Genomic DNA, 24,649 nt, shown 5'->3' with positions numbered 1-24,649 from the left:
ATGTACAGTACAGCTCTTCCTTTTGTTCAATCTTTCTGACACACAAGCACACAAATAGAGTCTGAGTGATAGAGGAAAAACCCTTGACTGACAGCAGAGTGAATGAGCATTATGAGATGTGACATAACTGAAACTCCGCTATCGGGAGGATATACTGTAGTTGAAAACCTGCCCACCAGCATTCCCTGATTTACTCAACCTCATGGTCTTAGACAAACAGCAGCTTCTTGCTTTTGAGATCACACAGTGTTTTGTTGAACATGCAGGACAACACCATTTTTATCTGGCTTATACTGTACATACTTAAACACCAACAGGCACTGACTTTGAGGCACAACTCTAACAACATCACAAATACTTGATCTTTTGGTGCAAAACTGAGAACATGCATGTAAATGTCCAAGAAGTGTATGCAAACTCTCCTTGCAATGTACTGGCAGGTTTCAGTATGCATGAAACAGTGCCCATGCAGATGATGTCTACATTTTGTGTCAATTGTGCTGACCTATCTTTCCCAGAATGCCCTTCTGGGCTCACTGTGCATCTTGAAGCTTCTCTCATACCACTGCAAAGGTCAAGCCACCAACAAACACAAACAAAGTAGATGGAGAGGCACCGGGTATAAAATATAGAAAGTGTATACAAAATATGGTTTCAAAATTAGCAGCTGCTAGGGCTCTAGATGTGAAAGTTATCCAGATCGAATGACATAGGAAGTCTCTAAATTCATCTCCTATAAAAATTCAGAAAGCCTAATGTTTCCTCGCCCCGTTCCTTGAGGCACATCAACAGTACACATTTTGGATGTGTCCCTAATCTGACCCATCCATTTCAGGTCTTGCCCTGCACATGAATATGCCTACTTCCATACTATATAGTAGGTGAAACAGAGTATATGATTTGAAAATTCATAGTATTCATAAAACAGTAGGTAAAAAGTACCCAGATGACCTACTACGGCCACTGAGATTCTTAAGTGACCATTCAATAAACACTTTACTATGCCATTAAGCCACAGGAAGGAGTTGGGAATGGGAGTGAAGCACACCAACTGACAGCACAAGTCACATGACTATGACAACTTGACAGATGTAGTACCTGGCAGTATAATAATAGTACACACATTCATAATACATATAGAATATACTTTTTAAACGGTCATAAAGTTTGTTTCTCATCCATCTTAGAACATACTCAGACAATATGTGATGTTGGCTGGACCATTGATATCTCTACTAATAAGCTGGTGGAATCAGATTGTAATGAGTGTAAATCAGATGTGTTTAATCAGGAAGAGTTTGAAAATGTGTAGTGTTTGTGTGCCTCCAGGAACAGGGATGAGAAACACTGCTACAGTCATCAAAATGCCTCCAAATTCACCACTTTTAACAAAAAAATTTGATAGTTTTGCTAAATGAATCTATGAACATCTGTTATTGTATTGTGTTTACTGTCCATATATCATTCATAGGATGGACATGTCTCTCAGCTAGCCTAGTTTTATGGGGAAACTTGGTTAGTCATTCAGACAACCCACTAGACATCTTCAGGGTTGAAAGTCTAAGGGTCTTTTCTTGCAAATGTCACTATAGGGCAGGGGTTCTCATTTGAGTTCCTGGAGATCTACTTTTCTGCAAACTTCAGTTCCAACCCTGCTCCAACACACCTGTTTGTAATTATATTCCTGATTATTTTAATTAGCTGGTTCAAGTGTTATTGTCTTATTGGAGTTGGAGCTAAACTTTGCATGAAGCCAGACCTCCAGGAATAGGATTGAGCAGCCCTGCTTCAGGGGCTCCGTAAAGCAGGAATAGGCAACTTCAGTGCTGGAAAGCCTAATCACACACACCTGCCTGTAATTTTAAGCAATCCTGAAAACTTCTGAGGTTGGATTTGTCAGGTGTGTTTGATAGGGGATTGAAGCTAAACCTGCAGGATGGTGGGTCACCAGTTTGGGAGTTGCCCACCCCTGTCGTAAAGCTTGAGATAATTACAGAAGCAAGCTCAGTTTCATTTTCAGACAATGACAAAAGAAAGGCATTAAACCATGGATTCTCAACTCTGGCCCGTGAAATCCAATTTCCTGTGGAGTTCAACTCCAACCCTAATCAAACACACCTGAACAAGCTAATCAAGGTCTTTAGGATCACTATAAAGTTACAGGCAGGTGAGTTTGATCATGGTTGGAGCTAAACTCTGCAGGAAAATGGATCTTGCGGGTCAGAGTTGAGAACCCCTGCTTTAAGCCGTTTTGTTTAAATGGAAAGTGACCACCTAGACAAAGGTTGAGGGCTACATGGTGCCAGGTGGGGAATCAGTATGTTCACTACTCTGTATTTGTGGTGGGTGAGATGGGTGGTTTTAGAAATGCTGATTTTGGGTAAAGCAGAGATAGAAATTGCATATTTCTCTTACAGAAGAGGGAGTGCTCGGCGAAGCCAGCGAGGTGGTTCGTCTGCGCAGGGACAAGCGCTGTTGGCTGCGCAGGCTGAATCTGCGGAAGGATTCACGGCTGCGATTGGCCAGGCTGCGTAGAGAGGCAGCCCTCTTAAAGCCACCTCCGTCCTCTCCACCTCCTCCTGCTGATCTTCTCTCCACGCTGCTGGAGAAGTTGAGGGTGCCTTGAAGGGAACGGCGCACATTCCCCATCCAGCCCGACACTTGCGAATGGGCCACTGACAACTTGTCGCCCAGGTACTCCATCTCTCAGGATTTAAAGTGAGTAAATTTAATAAAGGTTTGTTCTCAATGTCAAGCTTTTTCAGTGAAGTTCTTTAACTTGGGACACTGTGGACATCCAATCAAGACTCTTAAATGGAGGCTCTAAGGTCCATTGACGATAGTCAATTCAACCTTTAGGCAAGTGGCCTCGATTTACAAGATAATCCAGTCCAGTTGAAAGTACATCTGTGTTTAAACTCCATGGTTGGGTAGCACTTTATGATATGGAGGACCTTTCGCTTTAGCTCAGTCCAGCAACTTAAGTGTTGTTCTGATTCACCATGTCTCCAGAGAGAGGGCAGGACAGATTGTGCTCCACTCTGCACTGCAGTACGATACAAACTGCAAATTGCCACCAAGCAGTCGACCGTGATCTAACTTCCAACAATGCTTGACCAAAGTTTGGGAACTATTTTCAGTGGCATACCTCAATAGCTACATTTTCAATATATAGTAACATAAGGTCACTCAGGTACTCCTAATTTAAGATTAGATGGACCTATTAGGCTCATGCATGACTCACTGTTGATCGAGTTCTCGTTCTACAATACAGTTTTCCGAGACATCACAGTAAAAGCTAGAACAGAGGACACTGGATTGTCCCATAGATCACAGCAGTTCTGCAATGCCTCATGCTCGGTGACAAAGCAACAAAGTTATAGATATGTAACCACAGAGGCACCTGCAATTACATCCCTAAACAAAAATAGAGTGGTGTGATTTCATGGAGGCTGATTCAATATGCCTTACTTACTGACCTGAGCAACTCTTTTTAAATAGTTACATTTCAATCAATCAATGCATCAATAGCATGCAAATGTCATTCACATTTAATAGAGAAACAACAGCCGCATCACTAGAGATGGTCTGAAATGAGCAGTGCACCACTCCTACATGAATATTTGAGTGGATCTGTCAGCAGAATCACATACTCAAACAAACGCTAGTCAACTCATGAATCAGAGCTGTCAAACACACACACGCACTTTCCCAGTCACGTCTCAAACCTGTCAGGCAGCGTGAGCTACTTCAACACAACTGCATCTCCCAAAAAGCATCAAAACTGTCAAGTCGGAAAATGTCTGTAACTCTCAATTTAGGGTCAAACGGAAAGCTGGAGACCAAGATGAGCGTTTCCTTATTTCACAAAAGTCCAGAGTGAAAGTCTGTTCATAAAACATGGATATTACGAGCCAGAAGTATCCAGGTGGTTTCGCAGGCGTTGACTGGAAAATACAAATACTGTTTCAAGGTGGTCTTTTCCTCTGGTGTCCTTAAATATGTCCCTGCAGGTACTGGCAGGTAGAACAGAAATGCGTCAGCTTTCCTGCCTCCGTCCCCCTGTGCTACAGGACTTGTGCTCAAGGAGAAAACAGAGGGAGGAGGAAAATGAGAGCAGAGACGGAGAGGGAGGGGTAAGGGAAGCCTGTGATATGAGCATGAAAGAGAGAGGAAGATATATGCACTGCAGTGTTCCCTGCTACTGTTCCAGCTTTGAGAGAGAAAGAGGAGCGAGAGACAGATTGAGAGAGGTGCATTGGTTATGCAATATTGTCAGCAGCTAATTTTGCTGAGAGCAGAAGAATGCTTGTTGAAAGAAAGCAAAAAAAGGAAGAATTTGTTAACAGAAACGAATAAATGGGACTGATGGCAGATATCCGTGCATGTTTAGAGACAATCACTCTGGCTTGTAAGGATTTTAAAGCACATGGTACCCGAGTTAGTTTGCATTGCAAATGTACACAATCTGTCATGCAAACATCACTGATGACCAACCAAACCTTGCTGTCCTTTTTTGGCCCGACATTTATTTCCATATTTCAATTCTGATTTTGAGTTTTTGCAATCAACACCGATCGCAAGCGAAAAGGGACATTAACATCAAAATCTTTCTGTACTTCTTAATATATTTTTGGATTCATTGATGTACTGTATGAATTAAAAACAATTCAAATGGGGGGGGGGGGGGAAGACTGAGCAAGTGAAATGCTGAGGTGCAATTTAGCACCCACTAGTGGACAGAGAGTTAATTACACGGTATCATTTAAATGGAGAAAACAAACCATGTTAACCTCACCTAAGACCAAATCTACATAAAAAATATTAATAATATAAAATACACATTGAACTATTACAGCCATCTAAATCACTGTCACATTATTCATAGCTTTATTAAGTCAGTTGTTTTTACACACACACTGTGGACTTCAAAAGAGACATCATGTAAAGTCTAAGATTCAAAATCCAATTTAAATTTTGAAAAAGTATGTTTTAAATATTGTGACACAAAATTAATGGTGCATGCAAAATTCTGCACTATTTAGATCACTAATCTAACAAGAAAACTTGCATGTTAACTCTACTGTAAGAATCTATAGTCTGCCCCGACCCAGATTCCACTCCACAATATGTTTGATCATGCTCATTTCCCAAAATGGCTTAATTATAGAGAAGAAGAAAGTCAACAGTTATGTTGTTTGTAGATCACTTGGGATGATCACATCCTGAGCAAATGGTGACCAATTGTAGAATGGGAGCAGGTGTGGGACACTGAGAACCACCTCAGACAAAAGGGGTGTCAGAACTTAATTAACATACAGACCACAGCTGTAACAACAGGAGCAACTTCCTTTACATTGAGGGTAAACTCTAAGTGTATAAAATGTTTGAGCTTAGGATGTTCGGGGTTCAGTCTGACTCCGTTGAACCCAAGGTACTACATGTACTTTGTCAATACTATTCTGTAATAAAAGTTATTCTTCATCAAGATCTTCGACGTCTTCAGTTTTTCTTACACTGCTGTCAAAAAAGTAAAGGAAAACACAAGAAAGAAAAGGACATGACACATGGCCAAGTATGGTTTCCCATACTCAGAATGTGTGCTATGTATTTAACCCATCCAAGTGCACACACACATTAGTGACTCAGTGAGTAGTGAACACACACCTGGAGCAGTGGGCAGTAGTGCTGGGCGGTATTTATATCACGGCATTTTTCAAAATTATACTGGTTTCACGGTACCTGACAGTATTTTTTTTTTTTTCACACATGACCGGGTGTTAACCATATTTTCTACTGATTGAGAGAGGAAATACTGCAGTATATTGACTTAAAATGCACTATTTTATTGTCATGAGTGAATATTGTCAAAAAATACCACACTAAATAGTGCCTAAACACAATGGAATAGAGCGCTGGTTATTCACTCCCCCACCTACACTACCTGCCGGGACAGAGACTCGAACCCGTGACCCTTTGGGTTACAAGTCTCTCTTACAACTCTCTAACCATTAGGCCACGACTACCACCTGACTGCCCCATGACTGAAAAAAAATTTGTTTAAATAAAATAATACAAGCTCCAGTTTCAGCTGACACTGAAGACACAAATCACTAAGATTAGATTAAGGAACAGCATGACAATAGAGTCCTATAAATGGCAAAATTCAATTAATGGCAAATTAGTTTTTGTTCCTTTTATAGAAACAGAGCAATAGCTATGTATGTGGAATCTGATTTCTTTCATGACAAACCACACATCTTATTACAAGATAATCATCATATAGGCAACGATTTAAAATACAGCTACGATATAAACTGACATTAGGAGGATCTGGCTAATGTCCATATATCGATTAAATGCATACATTAGCCACAGTGCTGAGTGGTAAAATGACGACCATACTTTTATGAATGTATCATCACTAGAATACTATCCTGTCAGCCTGGTATTCAAGCGAGTCACAGTCACTGCTCATGATTCAGTCATCTGCCTGATGGTAAAACTACCTCAAGAACCAGAATCTGTTGCTCACTGCCTTTTCTATAACTACTGTTTTGATCATACAGCATATTTATTTAGACATCACTCATAGTTAGTGCTGCTTAGAAAACGTATAACGTACATCGCCAGTACAGTTTAAAATAGAGAGGTTTACTTATTCCACCCTAGTTTTGGAAACCTCATAATAGATCTAAAAGCCCATTAACATAGTAATCACGTTAGTTTAGGACAACTAAAAGAAAGACAAACACAAATCTTGTAAATGCTGTCAAGTTACAGCTGTTTCTTCTAACTAACGTAGTGTAACATTAATGTCAAATAAATTTGGCCCCAATATGACACTACTGTGTATATGTGTACACTTTGTGCATGGTTACGTAGGTATATTTCACTTAAAATGACATGACCCCATTTTTGGTTCCACCAGTCTATGTTGCCTTTTCCAATATCCTAATTACATTTTAAAGGGTTAGTCTCTAGCTTTTAACAACAAACAACAGCACATTAAGGTTTATTACGGAGCACATTACATCCTATTACTCTGACTACATCAAGATAACAAAGAGCAATTATAAAGTCCAAGCAGAACAAGTGGTCTAAATAGTGTGATGTTCCTCTTTAAACCACACGAGGCCCATTCAGGAAGGGGTAACACTATTAACACTGACTGATGCTACTTCCTTTGTGTCAAAACTTTACACATCAAAACTAAAAGTTACAGCATGCACAGGTAGTGGCACAGGCTATAACATATGTGGATGTTTTGGCTTTTCATACATCAAGCCATGTAACAAAAGCAGTTAGAAAGATTATTAATTTTATTTGAGCCACACACAAAACTGTATTAAAGCAAGAGATTTGTTTGCTAAATAAGATGCTCAATTAGTTTTGGGAATGAAGCAAATCTAAACTTATGGTTTAAACTCCCTTTATTTTCACCAAAACTGGCTCGTATAGTCACATGACAATCAAAGAGATGCTGTTGATGTGCAGATGACATAGAAGAGAACTGGATAAGAACTTGAATAAGTTTATTGTGCACTGTTTGAGACTGGCTTGGGCATTTACATTAAACAGAACTTGTTCATATACATACTAAAATTATTTATAAGTTTCTAGTGCTGGGCAACGATTAACCATGATTAATCACATCCAAACTAAAAGTTTGTTTATATAAAATGTGTGTACTGTGTGTATTTATTATGTATATATAAAGACACACATATACAGTATATATTTTGAAAATATGTACATGTATTTATTTATATTCATATAATTTATATTATATATAAATACAGCAGTCAACATTTGAAGTGGATCAAAAAAGTTAATCAAAGATGTCCTAAGACAAGAACGCATTTTGGTTTTAGGTTTTAAGACAACTTTGATGAAAGGTCTTGATCCACTTCAAATGTTGACTGCTGTATATTTAATATATAAAACATAAAATGTTTCTTAAATATATAGGCCTACATGCATGCGCGTGTGTGTATTTATATATACATCATAAATATACACAGTACACACACAGACACATATATTATGTAAATAAAAACTTTTATTTTGGATGCGATTAATCGTTGCCCAGCACTAGATAAAACCAATAAAAATACTACAGAGGTAGGCTATATGTTTTGTGCTATCTGGAGGATGCACATAGCCAGTGCTAGTTGAATAAAATGTGTATTGTTTTTAAAAAAAAAACTTAATCTATCACATCTATCTATATTTAATGTTTCTGATACTGCATGAGTACTAGGCTCATATTAGAACAACACAAACAGAAAATACTACTGTATTTCTAACAACATAATAATAGATACTGAATGTTTTTTTTTTTTTCAAACTGTACTATCTGAGCCCAAAACCCATATCGGATTCATTCAGAGATGCCTGGTGAGACAGAAAAAAAGGTACCTGTTTATAGAGTGAACCGTCTGTCCACCTCCATAATTAATTAAATAAACTAATCACCCGAATAACTTTCAGGAAATTAATAGAATAGAGTGAAAACAATATCTGTTTAATTAGCCAGACAACAGGAAGCATCAACAGAGGCCTCATCTTGGTCACATGAAGATAATATTATTGAACAGAATGATACACACAAATTACAGAAGAAGAAACAACTTCGCAAATCAATGTGCTATAAAATGCATCTACACTCTATCCAAAATGGCTTCATCCAAAAGTCAAATATCAGTCAATGACAAGAGATGTCACAGACCTCCACCTAGCATTTGTTTGTACTTATCTCAGATTGCATGAGGTGTTGTGGTTGTGTAGTTGTATTACCATCTTAACAGTAAAATAAAGTAAGCTTACCCAAAGCCACCAACAGCAGGAAGGACAGAAGCGATAAGCCATGTTTCTATGAAGCAAATCCTTCGATTTAGCCCAAAAGAATGTCTTATAGTCTTTACTTTTGTGAAGTTTATTTGAATGTTCATTACTTCTCTCTACCTCTCTCAGTGTCTGTGTAAATCTCCTGTGCCCGTGAGCACACAGTGATGTAAAAATTACACTTCCTATGATGACCAATACTGAGAAACGATGAGAGTGGGAGAGCAAGAGAGAGAGTGTGTGCTTCCTCTTGAAGCTCACATGCAGGCACCTACATAACAACAAACTCAAATGTTAAAATGAGAAACAAACTATCCGTCCTGGAAATTTTCAAATGAAATTAAAGGTTAAGAGGATATCCTTGACTGTCAGATCAGCCCCATTTTATAGCCACAGCTAAATGTGAATCATAAAAATCAACACTGTAATAACTTGATTCATACAGCAGATGGCATGATGTTTGCATTCAGAGGAACTAAGGGGGAAAAACAGACTAAAACTGCCTTGTGGAATAAGTCTCTAGGTGGAAAATCTTTCCTGAAAACACATCATCATCCAAGAATATGTATGAAATTTCAATGAATCTGTCAATCAAAAACAAGATTGATCTCAAGCTCTTCAACAGAATGTTTAAACTGGAGTTAATGTTGTCCATACATATATTCATAACTTTTCACACAGTTGATGAACACATCATGATTAAGTCCGTTTTAGTTTGATTTACACAATCTTACTCAACGCTAGCAGTGTAGCCGTGTTAGAAAATAATCTACCATTACACAGTAACTTTAAGACACTCCTTTCTGTCATCAGACTGCATTCCTGCACCACCCACTCATACACACACAAATAAAACACAAGCTAGTTAGCCTCCATACCCAACATACATGCATATAAATATAAACATTCAGCTTTAATAACCCTCAGCCTAAATAACTAGTTCAGTATGTCCTTTAACAAGTCTATTAAGTCCATCAGATACGGGCAGAAACATCATTAGCCAAGCACTGCATGCCAGAAAGGGTCATATGACAGATGTTATTCACATTGTCGGGGAACTCCTCCAACATCTGGTCTCTAAAAGCTGGTGACATCATCAGAAATCAACAAGCAATCTCTCCATCCTTCATTTTTGTACACTTTCCATTGGAACATGGTGAAGAACTCGACTCTTATGTAAGATGTTTGCTGGTCCATGTGCAAAGTAGAGCTGGGCAATCTCATCTCAACTTTTTCAGCCTTTTGACAATATCTGAAATATAGCTCAATACTGTGTGATACCTTACAAGTTTTAGGTTAGGAACTGAACAAATACAACAAAGTCAAAAACTTTATGATAAAGCGTGAGAAACAATGAAATTACAAGAGAATAAACAAGAGAAATTAACAAGCTGCTTGCACCTGTTTGCAAAAGCTTGCAGCTTTATTGACAAGGAGACATTATTGAAAAAAATGACTACAACATCAAAAAAAAAAAAAAACTAATCACCCGAATAACTTTCAGGAAATTAATAGAATAGAGTGAAAACAATATCTGTTTAATTAGCCAGACAACAGGAAGCATCAACAGAGGCCTCATCTTGGTCACATGAAGATAATATTATTGAACAGAATGATACACACAAATTACAGAAGAAGAAACAACTTCGCAAATCAATGTGCTATAAAATGCATCTACACTCTATCCAAAATGGCTTCATCCAAAAGTCAAATATCAGTCAATGACAAGAGATGTCACAGACCTCCACCTAGCATTTGTTTGTACTTATCTCAGATTGCATGAGGTGTTGTGGTTGTGTAGTTGTATTACCATCTTAACAGTAAAATAAAGTAAGCTTACCCAAAGCCACCAACAGCAGGAAGGACAGAAGCGATAAGCCATGTTTCTATGAAGCAAATCCTTCGATTTAGCCCAAAAGAATGTCTTATAGTCTTTACTTTTGTGAAGTTTATTTGAATGTTCATTACTTCTCTCTACCTCTCTCAGTGTCTGTGTAAATCTCCTGTGCCCGTGAGCACACAGTGATGTAAAAATTACACTTCCTATGATGACCAATACTGAGAAACGATGAGAGTGGGAGAGCAAGAGAGAGAGTGTGTGCTTCCTCTTGAAGCTCACATGCAGGCACCTACATAACAACAAACTCAAATGTTAAAATGAGAAACAAACTATCCGTCCTGGAAATTTTCAAATGAAATTAAAGGTTAAGAGGATATCCTTGACTGTCAGATCAGCCCCATTTTATAGCCACGGCTAAATGTGAATCATAAAAATCAACACTGTAATAACTTGATTCATACAGCAGATGGCACGATGTTTGCATTCAGAGGAACTAAGGGGGAAAAACAGACTAAAACTGCCTTGTGGAATAAGTCTCTAGGTGGAAAATCTTTCCTGAAAACACATCATCATCCAAGAATATGTATGAAATTTCAATGAATCTGTCAATCAAAAACAAGATTGATCTCAAGCTCTTCAACAGAATGTTTAAACTGGAGTTAATGTTGTCCATACATATATTCATAACTTTTCACACAGTTAATGAACACATCATGATTAAGTCCGTTTTAGTTTGATTTACACAATCTTACTCAACGCTAGCAGTGTAGCCGTGTTAGAAAATAATCTACCATTACACAGTAACTTTAAGACACTCCTTTCTGTCATCAGACTGCATTCCTGCACCACCCACTCATACACACACAAATAAAACACAAGCTAGTTAGCCTCCATACCCAACATACATGCATATAAATATAAACATTCAGCTTTAATAACCCTCAGCCTAAATAACTAGTTCAGTATGTCCTTTAACAAGTCTATTAAGTCCATCAGATACGGGCAGAAACATCATTAGCCAAGCACTGCATGCCAGAAAGGGTCATATGACAGATGTTATTCACATTGTCGGGGAACTCCTCCAACATCTGGTCTCTAAAAGCTGGTGACATCATCAGAAATCAACAAGCAATCTCTCCATCCTTCATTTTTGTACACTTTCCATTGGAACATGGTGAAGAACTCGACTCTTATGTAAGATGTTTGCTGGTCCATGTGCAAAGTAGAGCTGGGCAATCTCATCTCAACTTTTTCAGCCTTTTGACAATATCTGAAATATAGCTCAATACTGTGTGATACCTTACAAGTTTTAGGTTAGGAACTGAACAAATACAACAAAGTCAAAAACTTTATGATAAAGCGTGAGAAACAATGAAATTACAAGAGAATAAACAAGAGAAATTAACAAGCTGCTTGCACCTGTTTGCAAAAGCTTGCAGCTTTATTGACAAGGAGACATTATTGAAAAAAATGACTACAACATCAAAAAAAAAAAAAAGATTTGTGAGGGTGTATTTTCACTGTGTTGATGTACAAACAAAACACGATCCAAACAAAACTGACACCAAAAGCTAAACTCAGCAGTGACAAAACATGCTGAATTTGCAACTGACCAAAACTTTTCATATCGATGCATTCCTGAGTAAATATTCAATACCCATCCTTTGTGCAAAGTACCTGTAAATAGGTTTGAGTATGCGAGCATGTGTATGAGAAAATGAATGACAAACAGGGAGAGAAAAATACACAAAAGAAAAGTTATAATTCTGATCATGGTTCTACTTACCGAGGTCTCTCCACTTCTTTCTTTGTGTGCACTGCGACTTCTGCGAGTTCTCACGTGGGTAAGCGGACCATCAGCAAAACTTTCCGTGGGGGCAGATCTTCGACACATACTCCTGGAACGTTTCTACACAAACATAGAAGGGGCTACAGTCAAGCTTATTTAAAGAATTAAAAGGAAACGCAATGCAACACAACTAGGTGCTGACACAATATTTGACCACTCCAAAGAACAGTTTTCAATACCAATAGTTGGGTGGTTCTACAATTCAACTGACCAATGTCAAAACATTGCTAAACACAACACACACACACACACAAAGACTATACGGTGGGAATGTGTGCGCAAACATCTATCCCAGAGTGTGCTCTTCCTCACCTGTTGTACTTTGTCCCTGTGCGAGGCACGGTTCTCTCTCTGTCCCTGGGATGCCAGCTCCCAGTTTGGACTCCATATAGGATCAGTGACAGAGAAGGTTGCAACATGACTAGTGGGTACTGAAGTCTCTTTCTTAACTAATGGCTTTGTGGGAGGAGGAACCAAAGCTCCACTTAATCCCACATTCAAAGGTTCTGAGGTCCAGCATCTCTCTGGGGTCAGTATAGGGGCTACAGAGGGACGAAGACATGGTTGTGCAGTCGGCACAGGAGTTTGAATTGTTCCAAAACCTGGTTGTGCAGTCAGAATAGGAGTTTGAATTGGTCCAAGACCTGGTTGTGCAGTCAGAATAGGAGTTTGAATTGGTCCAAGACCTGGTTGTGCAGTCAGAATAGGAGTTTGAATTGGTCCAAAACCTGGTCGTGCAGTCAGCATAGGAGTTTGAATTGGTCCAAGACCTGGTTGTGCAGTCAGCATAGGAGTTTGAATTGGTCCAAGACCTGGTTGTGCAGTCAGAATAGGAGTTTGAATTGGTCCAAGACCTGGTTGTGCAGTCGGCACAGGAGTTTGAATTGGAACCATGGGTGGTGCAATATTGGCATGCAATACAGGAGTGAAGACTGAACTCATGGAAGAGGCTGAACTGGGTGTCAAAATGTTAATTGAACCTCTATCCTCATGACTCAAGAGTTGCTGCTCAAGGCCACCAGGTCTGGTGCTAACTGGTCTTCTGGATCCTTCCATGGCTGATACCCAAATGGGCTCATCTACAGCCAACTCTGCTTTAGTATGTCCCCAAGCATTATTTGACTGCTGAGCAACAAAGGGCCAATCTGAGGTCTCAATCAATGAGTGTGTTTGTGGCCTAGGTCTTTCTGTAGCAAACGGCAATGAATGAGGTTGGGTTTGATGCAGAATTTGATGTTTCAGAGGTGGCGGGAGTTGAGTTCTCATACGTTCTGCTGAGGAGGGCAGGAAGAAAGCCTGGGACTGAGGGTGAAACTGGGATTGAGGAGGAGACTGAACTTGAGATGCTGTTTGTGGTTGGAGAACATTTGGTTGTGTGGCCTGAGGACGAGCTTGAATCACTGAACCAACACTTCCTGACTCTAAACCTCCAGTTGAAGAGAAGGTATCCGGTTGGGTTTGACTCCTGAATGAATCAATATCTAAGATGCCAGGTTTGTAAAGCTCATTAGGATGAAGTGAGGGCTGCTTCCATCGGGCTGTGGGGCTATTCTCATGGCTGTCTCGACCAGTCCTAAAACCAAGAGACACTGCATCCAGATCTAGAACTTTTGGCCGAAGAGGAGATGTAGGTATAGACTTCTCTTGCTCTGTCTCCATCCGATGCCTTTCTGATGCTCTCTGCCGTTCAGACAGCTTTTGTCTGTCTTCTCGTTCTTTTTTTGATCTCTGTTTCGCTTGCTCTTGCTGGAGTTGCTTTTCCTGCTGTCTCTGCAACTCAAAATCAAGAAGCTGCTGTCGCTCAAGCGCCTTGATCCTCTCAAGTTCTTCTAGCTCTTTCTTGGTCTCCCTCTCCTCTGCTTTCTGTCGCTTCCATTTCTCAATCTCCAGCTCTCTCTGTTTCTGTCTTTCAAGTTCTTTTAGCCTTTCAGTCTCCCTCTGTCTTTCAATCTCCAGTTGTCTCTCCAACTCTTGTTGCCTCTCAAGTTCCCTTTGCCTGTCCAGTTCTCTCTGCCTTTCCAACTGTCTCTGTCTTACCCTCTCTTGCTCTTTCTGTTTCTCCAACTCTCGTTGCCTCTCCCATTCTCGCTGTCTTTCTAACTCCTTTAGCCTCTCCATCTCTCTTTGTTTTTCAAGTTCTCTCTGCTTTTGTCTTTCAATTTCCCATTGTCTGTCCAACTCCAGCTGTCTCGTTCTTTCTCTCTCCATTTCCTTCTGTTTTTCAAATTCTCTAAGCCTAAGCCTCTCTTGGTCAAGCATTCTCTCTTGCTCTCGTTCAAACTCTTTCTGTCGTTGCCTCTCAAACTCTCTCTGCTGCTCTAGTTCTCTTTCTGCAGCCTTCATTCGCTCATATTCAATTTGTTTCTGTCGCTCCTTTTCTCGTTTCTGGCGTTCAATTTCCCTTTGTCTTTCCAACTCCCTTTGTTTCTCCCTCTCTTGCTCTCTCTGTCTTTCCAACTCCTTTTGTCTCTCTTTCTCTTTCTCAATTTCTTTCTTTTTCTCCCTTTCAATTTTTTGTTTTTCAATCTCCAAATCTCTCTGTTTCTTAATTTCTTGCTGCCTTTCCAATTCCTTTACTTTTTCAAACTCTTCTAGTCTTTGTCTCTCTATTTCCATCTCCTCCCTGAATGCTTTTTGCCGTTCCCGGTCTTGTAACCTGTGATCTGTTCTTGGTCCAGTGTCATTTTTATGCAGCTCCTCTTGCGAATCTCTCTGCATTGCAGCTTCCAATGAAGTATTTCTTTTAAATGGAGCAATTGGATTCTGAGGACCCCACTGTTCTGATCTAACAGTGAAATCATCAAACGGAACCTCCTTCATCCTTTGTTTAATGCTCCCTAAGATTGCTTCCTCATCCACTCTCTCACCTTGATGCACAGGCTCTTGAATCTGACCAGTCAGAGCAAAGTAAGTGGCTTTAGGTTTGTTCATTTGCTCTTCGGCTTCTAGCATCTTAGGCCGTTTGGGTGCTGCAACTTCCTCTCGTTCCCTCTCTCTGACTCTTTGTGCTTCTAACTGCTTCTTTCTTTCTGCTTCGCTGTCTTCCTCCTCTTCCTCCAATGCTGCTGTTGCAGCCATATGCAATTCTGTCTGCCTCTGTATCTCTTCTTCCATCTTTCTCAACATCTCTTTCTGTTGCTCCATCTGAGATTTACTCTCTCGGTCTGCCTCGGTGGCAGTCCATTTCGGTAATGCCCCTACTCTGAGGTAACGTGGAGTGACTGCTTCATCCGTTAGCAGGTTTCTTATCTCATAGGTAGGTCTGTCCTCTTTACCTTGAGGAGCTGATCGCCGAGAACGCAGTGTGTGAGCTCTGTCCTCAAGGGAAGCAGTTGGCAAATCCTCACTAACAGCACGGTTCTCTCCAAACAAAGCCACAGTGTCAAAGACATGCTCCACACGTACAGGGCTGGAAGGAGAAACTTGTTCTCTATAGGTTGCTTTGACCAAACTACCAGGATCATCATCTTGAAGAGCTTTAAAGGTGTTACCTTGAAAATGCAAAGAGTGCTTTCGCCCGGGCATGGGTTTAATTGTGCTTTCCTGCTGTGCTCTTGGGTCTTGTGAAATGTTATCCTCCATCACTTGAACATTATGCCTTTCCACCACATGCTCGAACATAGACGCTCGCACTGTTTGCACTCCATCCCTATCAAAACCAGAGTTGGTAGGCAAGTCTTGAACACCTAGTGATGATGCTTTCCTGTCCTCCTGTTTAGTGAACTGCCCTTCAATCGTGGAGTAATCAAACTACAAAATAAAATAAAAATCAATGAAATATATTTTTTACATGATTTCACTTGCCATTGATTCCTTTCTTTGTCTCAGTTCCTTTTTAATAAGCAAGAACCCAGAACTTGGATTGACTTTCAAACAGACAAGGTGAGCTCTGTCTACAACTGTGATCCTTAAAGAAGCAGCCTTTGACCACCCCCATGCGTAATTATATCTTTCACTGACAGGTATGGCATTTAGAGGTAACATTTTCTTTGCTCAGATATGAGCTATAATTACAGTGGGTGTCTGTGTACATTGTGTATTACATGACTGATTTAGAGGCACACTTTGAGAGGGAATAGAATATTTCTACTCCAAAGGGCAAATCATCCACAGAAAAAGAGTGTAATACTGACTCATTTGAATAAACAACAGATTATCAAATCTTGAAAAATTCCTTATCTAAGTTATTTTTTACAGAGGAGGGTATAAAAAAAAATAACAAAAAAAAAAGTACAAGATAGTGACAGATGAAAAAACTGATATGTGAATAACTGTACTACAAAGAGGGGATGGAGACTGAAGCAAACATTAAGGGCACATGAAAAGGGAGAGGAGCTTGACGCGTGTGACTGAGAACAGTGAAATGAGATCTGTATGCTCTTTGTCAAAGCTCATAAAGCAGGGTGGGGCATGAAGGGGCCATAATCAAAGCGTCCTCTTCTCTCACAAACTGACCTTTCCCACCCCCCTCCCTTCGAAGCGTGCATGTTTCATAATCACTATATGACTAATACTACAACTCAGGTTATACGTTTTTGGAGTGCCGCACCTTCTGTGACATCAGAAGCACCTTTTTTTAACCTCATTAGTTATTTCTCAAAGTGAAATCTCTCTTTTTCTTTTTTCAAGGGTGATAAACATTGATTTTGGGGCTGTGACCACAGTAGGACAGTTACTGTCACAAATGTCAAAAAGGCCCTTTTCAAAAGGATTTTTCTATTAATTTAACAATATATTGTTTTACTTTATCAAACATGCGACTGTCATAGAAAAACTGTGTCAGGGTAAGAGCACACAAATATTTTTTTGAGAATAAAGAGCTACATGTTTTCTGTATGCAGTATTAAAACACTTATATATTTCCTTATTAAAATGATTAAACAGGGCCTTCTGCCACAAATGTTAAAGGAAATGGAAAACAAGCAATTACAGTTAGTTCACTTAATTTGTGATAGACTTAGTATACGCAAAAAAAGATATTAAAATGTTAGATTTTATGGAAAATTCTAAACACAAAGCCTACCTTACTGCACCTTGCAAAGATGCTTTATTTGTGGCAGTATGATTAATAGCAGTGGTTAATATTCCCATACCTTTTTGTTGAGATCATCTTCAACCTGCTGGGGGCCTTTGAGCTCATAGGAACTATGGCTTTCAAGCTCTGCTTCAAATCTGTAAACAAATCAGATTAGTTAGAAACAAATACTATATATAATACTATAGCTATATGTGAATCATGACAAAAGCAAATGGGTATTAATTATGATTTCTGTACCATCCAGCTGCAAACATGTAGTATACATTTTCGTGTACTTTTGAGGGGGGAAAAAAGATATGCGAGACGTAATTACACAATGTCAGCACAATATACATAAAGAATCACTCATGCACATAATGTAGATCCGTTACTATTTATTTTGTTGCACTAGTAATAAAATGCTTCCTTTGTACTTTCTTCTTTTTTCAGGAAGTAAAAGAGAGATGTTGCATACCACATCTATTTTATTCCCACAAAAATTGTTGAATGTCATAATTACAACTTCTAAAACTCATTTGTAAAAACCCAAAGGCAGTAAAACTACTGCAAAACTGTGCATATTGAAGTATTTCAGTACATACATAATATTTACATACAACATGAGGTTGATAACTGATTATACAACTCTAATTAGCAGACCTCAGTAATGAATGTTGAAAACCACTGGACCTTACCTTTTAGTGCTGTCAGATACTAGGGTACGTGGCTTATATTGTGGCTTCTGGAGTGGTGACAGCGTAGTAGGCACTTCTTCAGTCAGTTCTTTGATACGCTGTTTCACCCCCACTGCTCCATCAGTATCAGAGACAGCAGACAGCCCCGGTGAGCGTGGCTCAGTCCCTGGAGTATCCACACGTGCCACTGAGAAGGAGGAGGAAGAAGAGTCTAAGAGTAGACTAATGCGTCTCTTTATACTGCTACCTCCTGTCTCCTCGGGTTTAGAGTCTTTCTTGGAGTCTTCATCTTTTGATTCAATCTTTTGAGACCTTTTCTCAAGCACAGGGGACTTTTTTGACCCTTCTGCCTTTTCAGCACTGTGTTCTTTCTCTTGAGTCTTAGCTCCAACACCCTCTGGCATTTGAGGAGTGTTTTCTTTGCCGTCCTCCTTGGTAGGTCGCCGGTTTAGGGACAGCCCAATTGACTCAAACTTTTCGCTGTTTCACCCCCACTGCTCCATCAGTATCAGAGACAGACAGCCCCGGTGAGCGTGGCTCAGTCCCTGGAGTATCCACACGTGCCACTGAGAAGGAGGAGGAAGAAGAGTCTAAGAGTAGACTAATGCGTCTCTTTATACTGCTACCTCCTGTCTCCTCGGGTTTAGAGTCTTTCTTGGAGTCTTCATCTTTTGATTCAATCTTTTGAGACCTTTTCTCAAGCACAGGGGACTTTTTTGACCCTTCTGCCTTTTCAGCACTGTGTTCTTTCTCTTGAGTCTTAGCTCCAACACCCTCTGGCATTTGAGGAGTGTTTTCTTTGCCGTCCTCCTTGGTAGGTCGCCGGTTTAGGGACAGCCCAATTGACTCAAACTTTGAGGTAAGATCAGATGAAAGGGGTCGTCCTTTTGTCCAACGAGGAGCAGGTGTAGGGGATACAACCTGAAACTCAGGCATAGTGGGGTTTTGGAGGAACACAGCTGAAACCGGTCTGGGTCTTGAACCTTTAGATTGGGGGCGAAGAACAGTAGAAGAACACTCATCATTGGCACCAGAATCCTCTTTACTCTCCTCATTATTCAGTCCGATCTCTGAGAGAAAGCCCAGTGATTTAGCACGAGTGATTGAAGGGCCAGGCTGTTTCTTCCGAGAAGCAAAAGGCCATTCAGTACCAGGAGTGGAGGCCTGAAAATCAGTTTTGGGTCGAGCTGGTGAGGCTTCAAAGCTTGTTCTTCTCAGCACATCCCCGGTTTGTGTTGTACTAAATTTGCTGGAATCAGTAAAGGCGATGGTAGGTGCTAGTTTAAAGGGTTGTGCCACAGGTTTGTTTGTTTGCCCACTGGGCTTCGGGCCCATTTTAAAGGCAGGTGGTACACTGGGTTTACTGACTGGCTGTGGTTTAGGTGTGCTAGGCAGGTCTGGTTTGGAGGAAACTGGTCTACTGGGTTCAAGTTTTGGCTGTGGTTTAGGAGCAAAAATGGGGCGTATAGTAGGATTTTTCTCCACAGTGAAAGGTTTTGGGGTGAGTCTAGGCTTGGGACCCGGGGCAGGTTTGTTAGGCTCAGAGGGAAAAATAAGTGGCCCATGGGTGCCACCTGAACTCTCCTTCAAGCTCTTGTTGCTAGAGTCTATGAGAGGGCTAAGGTGCAGACGACTCCCAACCACACATGGCCGCCCAGCATCAACCTCAAACTGGGCAGCCATCGCACCACCTGAAACAAGAAAAAAAAATCCAGAGTTAGCTAACAAAAAATTTGTCATTTTTTTCTGACAGAGAATAAATTGCAGATCATTAGGATTTCACTTTGTAGAAGGCTATCCTACACTGTCAGGTATTCAACTATATCTGGCGCTAGATCACTTTCTGCACTCCATTTGGTCGTCGCCAAATCTCTTCGCTGCTCATTTACATAAATTTAAGCTCAGTTCAACACTATTTCACTGCCAACTGTCACGGGCTCTCATTGAAAATTATATCCAGTCACCTTATCGCAGCTCAATGCTGTCAGTGCGAACCCTCCTATAAGTTGGCGGGAAAAGTCTGTAGTCAGTTGAAACCATTGACCAGTCTAAAATCCAACATGCTGAGCAGAATCTCTGCAGTATAATTTTCCACCGAAAACAAATACAGTGTTCTCAGCAATGTTGTTGTGGTGGGGTGTGTCTATGAAGCTGAAGAAAAATGCTCTCTAACCCTTTTCCTCTCCTCTGCTGTGGACTTTGCCTTGGCAGATACAGAGCTCACAAGAGCACATTGAACGCTTTACTGATACATCATTAATCACGCCGTGAGAGTGCGTGTGTGTACAAGTGTATTAAATCAGCATGATTGGACATTGCCCAGTCGGGAGGGATCAATTTGCTGAATTAAGAGTCCAGACTGAGACCGGGTCTGTGCGTAAAAATCCTGCAACTACAGGCAAACACGCATCAAACAAAAGGAATTCACAGGAGGATCCAAAGAGCCATATTTGCTAATGCAATACACATGTCGCTCTTGGAAGCCGCGCACTAATACAAACACGTGTTCACACTTAGATGGGCATGCAGACTTTTACAACACACACACACTCACATTTTACACAGAACGTGAGTGCGATTCATAACACATTCACATGCCTGTGTAAATGCACATGCGTTTGCCATGCTTCCCTGTGCTGTTATTAAATTGTGCTTTGTCTGCAGTTTTCCAACAACACAATAATAACTCACCTGCTTGGCTGTCAACCGTCTGCAGTGGAGCCCTGGTTTCTGTGGTAACCGCAGAGTGATGTCATATCATATGAAAGGAGGTGGAGCCAGACTCTGTTGCAGGGAACACAGCATGGTCAGACACCGTTACTTCGGCACAATTAAGGTATCAGTGTCCTTTGTAATTTTGAAGTCTCCACACATGCACACACGTTGTCAATGGTACAGCTTGTTGAAATTGTTGAATATCATAATTGAAAAGTCAAATGAGAATGTTACAAAGACTTTTGAGACACAGCACAGACTCAAACACACAAACACGTATCCAAAATCGACACAATTTTTGCAACATGCAAATTAGACTCAATCAGTCTCTTTTACAAACAAATGAACACACAGAAAGCAGACACACAGATCGAAGACAGATATTTACCAGCACGATTGATCTACATCTACAGATTACCAAGCAAACCAAAACATTTGATATGTCTCCCGTAGTGAAATCTTAGCTGTGTGGTTGCGCAAGGGGGACAGAAGTAGTGACATGGAAGGAGGGGGACGGCACACAGATGAACAGAAAGAGGGAGAACGACTGTGAAGGAAGGAAAGGAGGAGGATCCTGGTCTGAGTGCATGGACTGGCAGTCGCTTGTTGACAGGAAACGCCTCTGCAGCTGGAATGTTTAATATCTACAGCTTCAAAACTAGAGTTTTCAGGGAAGTCGTTTCTGGCATCCCGTGGAGACCCATTTACACACAAACATGATCTAGCCATTAACCTAGAAATTTTGAAACAGATCTTTACACCTCTTTATTAATGTTAGCAGTACTTAAGTCACACTGCAAATCTCAAAACTTGGAAGACTCCTTGGTAACAGCAAATCTTACACTTCAAACACTACTGGGCTAAAAGTAGTGCTGTGTTCAAAATATCGATACGACGACGTATCGTCACAGAGATTTGACGATACGAGTATCGATACAGTTGGCCCTGTATCGGTATTGTGGCACGTGTGCAGCAGTGGACCGCGCTTAATTTGTTTAAAATTTTACAACGTTTAAAATTGAGTAGAAAAGTGAGAGGTTTCTAAAAAAGAATGAATAGAGCATATATAGGCTACAACAAGGTTTAATCTGGCCGCAGAGAAACACAACTGGGTTGCCTGATATAAAGAGACGTAATCCCCAAAACAGAGCTTTACACTTGCGCAATATGGAAATATCTGCTAAATGTGCTACTTATCTTTGTCAACCTGGCAACCATGTGCACACGTGCTCTCTCCACTGTGGATAAACGCGCTTGCTTTCTGAAAACACTGGTAAGCTTGCAGTTTAGCGATCTCCACTTCAATAATCTATTCTCAGAAAAGTGTAATTCATCAACTGTTAATTTACGACAGAGAGAGGGGGGCTGTGTATGTATGAATTACCACCGTTTTGCCGCGTTTCTCTATTAACAGTGAAGCTGTGGCTTTAATTCCTTTAGAAACAATGATGTTACCAGCTCCTTGTTGAGAAAGATAATGTAGCTAAACGACGTCGCACACACTCAAAGTGAACTTCCGCCAACACCGCGATGACGTCATATTTGCCGTGGACCCCTAGTGGTCCTTGACGTAAGGCCAGGGGGTCCGTAAAAAGTATGAATTTTTGTATAAATTTTGTATATTTTGACATGACATGCTCCCATGAAAGAAAAATCCAATATAGCTGATGATATAATGGCCATGATGATAAGGTCAACTAACTTGAATTATACTTGACTGCATTTGGTCCTCACAAAGACACAAATGACACATAGATGAGTCAATTTTGTTCTGGGGGTCCTTGAGAATGGTTCTGAATTGGACTGGGGTTTGGTACACCAAAAGGTTGAGATTCACTGCATTAGATACAGTGAAGACAGCGCGTTAGTTTAGAACTCTTCTAATTATTATTTTTTTAATTGTAGAGAGTGTGTTAATTTGTGCAATAATAACCTACCAGCAAGGTAAAAGATTTTTTTAAATATATTACAGTGAGTACATTGCAATATAAATCTATTAGAACGAGTACATTATTATTTATGGGCTTAATAACAAGATGCAAACAATCAGAATATTGTACCTGGTGGGGAGCGCCCAATGTAAACATGAAACATATGCCATTACCTATATTGTACTTTGGTACAGTTATGGAGGCCCTTCATAATGCAGAGGTCAACTGCCTGCTCTGCCAATAGTTAGAAATGGCTGAGACTGCGCTCTACTCCCTCCCCCCCTCCCCCCTCCCGGGGGGAGCCGATCATGGCGGCCGCGGCGTACCTGGGGTAAGGACAGACAGACGAGGCGAGATCCACGGCTCTCGCCCCCTCCCCTCTCGTTACAATATATATAATGAATCTAAAAGGGTTTACTTTTTTTATTGGAACCCGTTTTCATTTTTATTATATTTTTTCCACATTACACTAATAAAAGACAGTCAAAAATGTGATGGTACTAAAAATTGTATAATGGTCCTAAACATAGGCTTTATCTTTTTTAGACAAAATATTATTTATATTCATTTAAATAAATATCATTTAAATAAATGTTTTAGTTTGTTTGTTTAATTTGTTAAAAATATGACCCAGATATTTCTTCATACTTTTTTCCCCACTACAGAAAAATTCACTGTCATTCAATCTATATATACTTAAATATATTAACTGTACTATATAAACCAAATACTCGTATGGTGATGGGCAAGCACTAAATATTTTGCCAGCAGTGCTACCATAAGTTTTCATACAGCACTTAACTTTCAATCTGAGTGCAAACCTTTCCCACCATGTTGTGGTCAAATTTTTGGTCTGACCTTGACCATCAAACCAATACTAAAAAACACAGTCAGCACCACACAGTCACGCTCTAGGAACATAAACCAAAGGTTGTAAAAATCACTCGATCAAATTATCAGAGTCCAGTGGAAAGATAAACAAGAAAACCATCCTCGGGCACTGCATTAGCTGTCCATCAAAGAGCGTAAATTAACAACTGTTTTTTTTTTTTTTTTTTTAAGAAGCAGCTGCCAGAGTTCCTGTGAAAATCAGAGATCATAAAACGAGTGACTCTGCTGGATATTAAACATGCTCTTCAACTAGGAGTGGCAAAGTAAAAGAGTAACTGGGTTCACACATACTCATTGTGTAGTTATCGAATGGAATTTACTGTTCTTCAATACCATAAAGATTTAATGGTTTTAGGAGCCCTATACACCGAGATAAAGAGGAAAAATTATCAGGAAACATCCTTTGTAACTACTCAAATACATCTATTTCATTTGGTTGAATTTCATTTCTATTTACAAGAATGTAAAAGTGTTGGAAAGTAGGCGAAAGAGAGGGGGCAGTATCCCCTGCATGCACCACCCAGGTCACTTTTTACTCCTTTCAGTTTCAATTAGATAATCAAAATACAAGGTACAAGCTACTGATCAGTGATCACCATGACTACCATCTATCATCATAAAAATGTAATACTTTCTTACTGAGCTCATGTTACAGTGAATGTTACTACTTAAGTAAAAAGTAATTGACCACTCCAGTCCATCAATTAACATGTTGTGAAGTATTATTACGGAACTGGTATTTTGTCCAGAAGTGATGGTTTAAAGTTAAGATGTCTTAATGATGAATGTGTCTCACAAACACGCAGCTTAAACACGCTTAACTTTAATAAGACATTCATTGATGGACTAAATCGTGTGGATTAA

General features: G+C 40.0%; 1 protein-coding gene across 1 annotated transcript in view; it reads right to left on the bottom strand.

Moving 5' to 3' along the window:
* LOC107553839 (titin homolog) overlaps positions 1-24,649 on the bottom strand; it is a 47,698-nt gene that overhangs the window by 20,071 nt on the left and 2,978 nt on the right. The window contains exons 2-7 of the mRNA XM_016236157.1: positions 20,940-21,032; positions 18,940-19,939; positions 18,249-18,560; positions 17,630-17,708; positions 12,849-16,286; positions 12,474-12,596 (exon numbers count right to left, since the gene is read on the bottom strand). Coding sequence (XP_016091643.1) covers positions 12,474-12,596; positions 12,849-16,286; positions 17,630-17,708; positions 18,249-18,560; positions 18,940-19,931 — 4,944 coding nt within the window. The 5' untranslated portion in view covers positions 19,932-19,939; positions 20,940-21,032. The remainder of the gene's footprint in view (positions 1-12,473; positions 12,597-12,848; positions 16,287-17,629; positions 17,709-18,248; positions 18,561-18,939; positions 19,940-20,939; positions 21,033-24,649) is intronic.

The sequence above is a fragment of the Sinocyclocheilus grahami genome, unplaced genomic scaffold (assembly GCF_001515645.1).
Source record: "Sinocyclocheilus grahami isolate Dianchi unplaced genomic scaffold, SAMN03320097.WGS_v1.1 scaffold482.1, whole genome shotgun sequence".
NCBI classification, from domain to species: Eukaryota; Metazoa; Chordata; class Actinopteri; order Cypriniformes; family Cyprinidae; genus Sinocyclocheilus; species Sinocyclocheilus grahami.
Note: the sequence above shows the minus strand (reverse complement) of the source record. Positions and strands in the feature narration are given on the sequence as shown.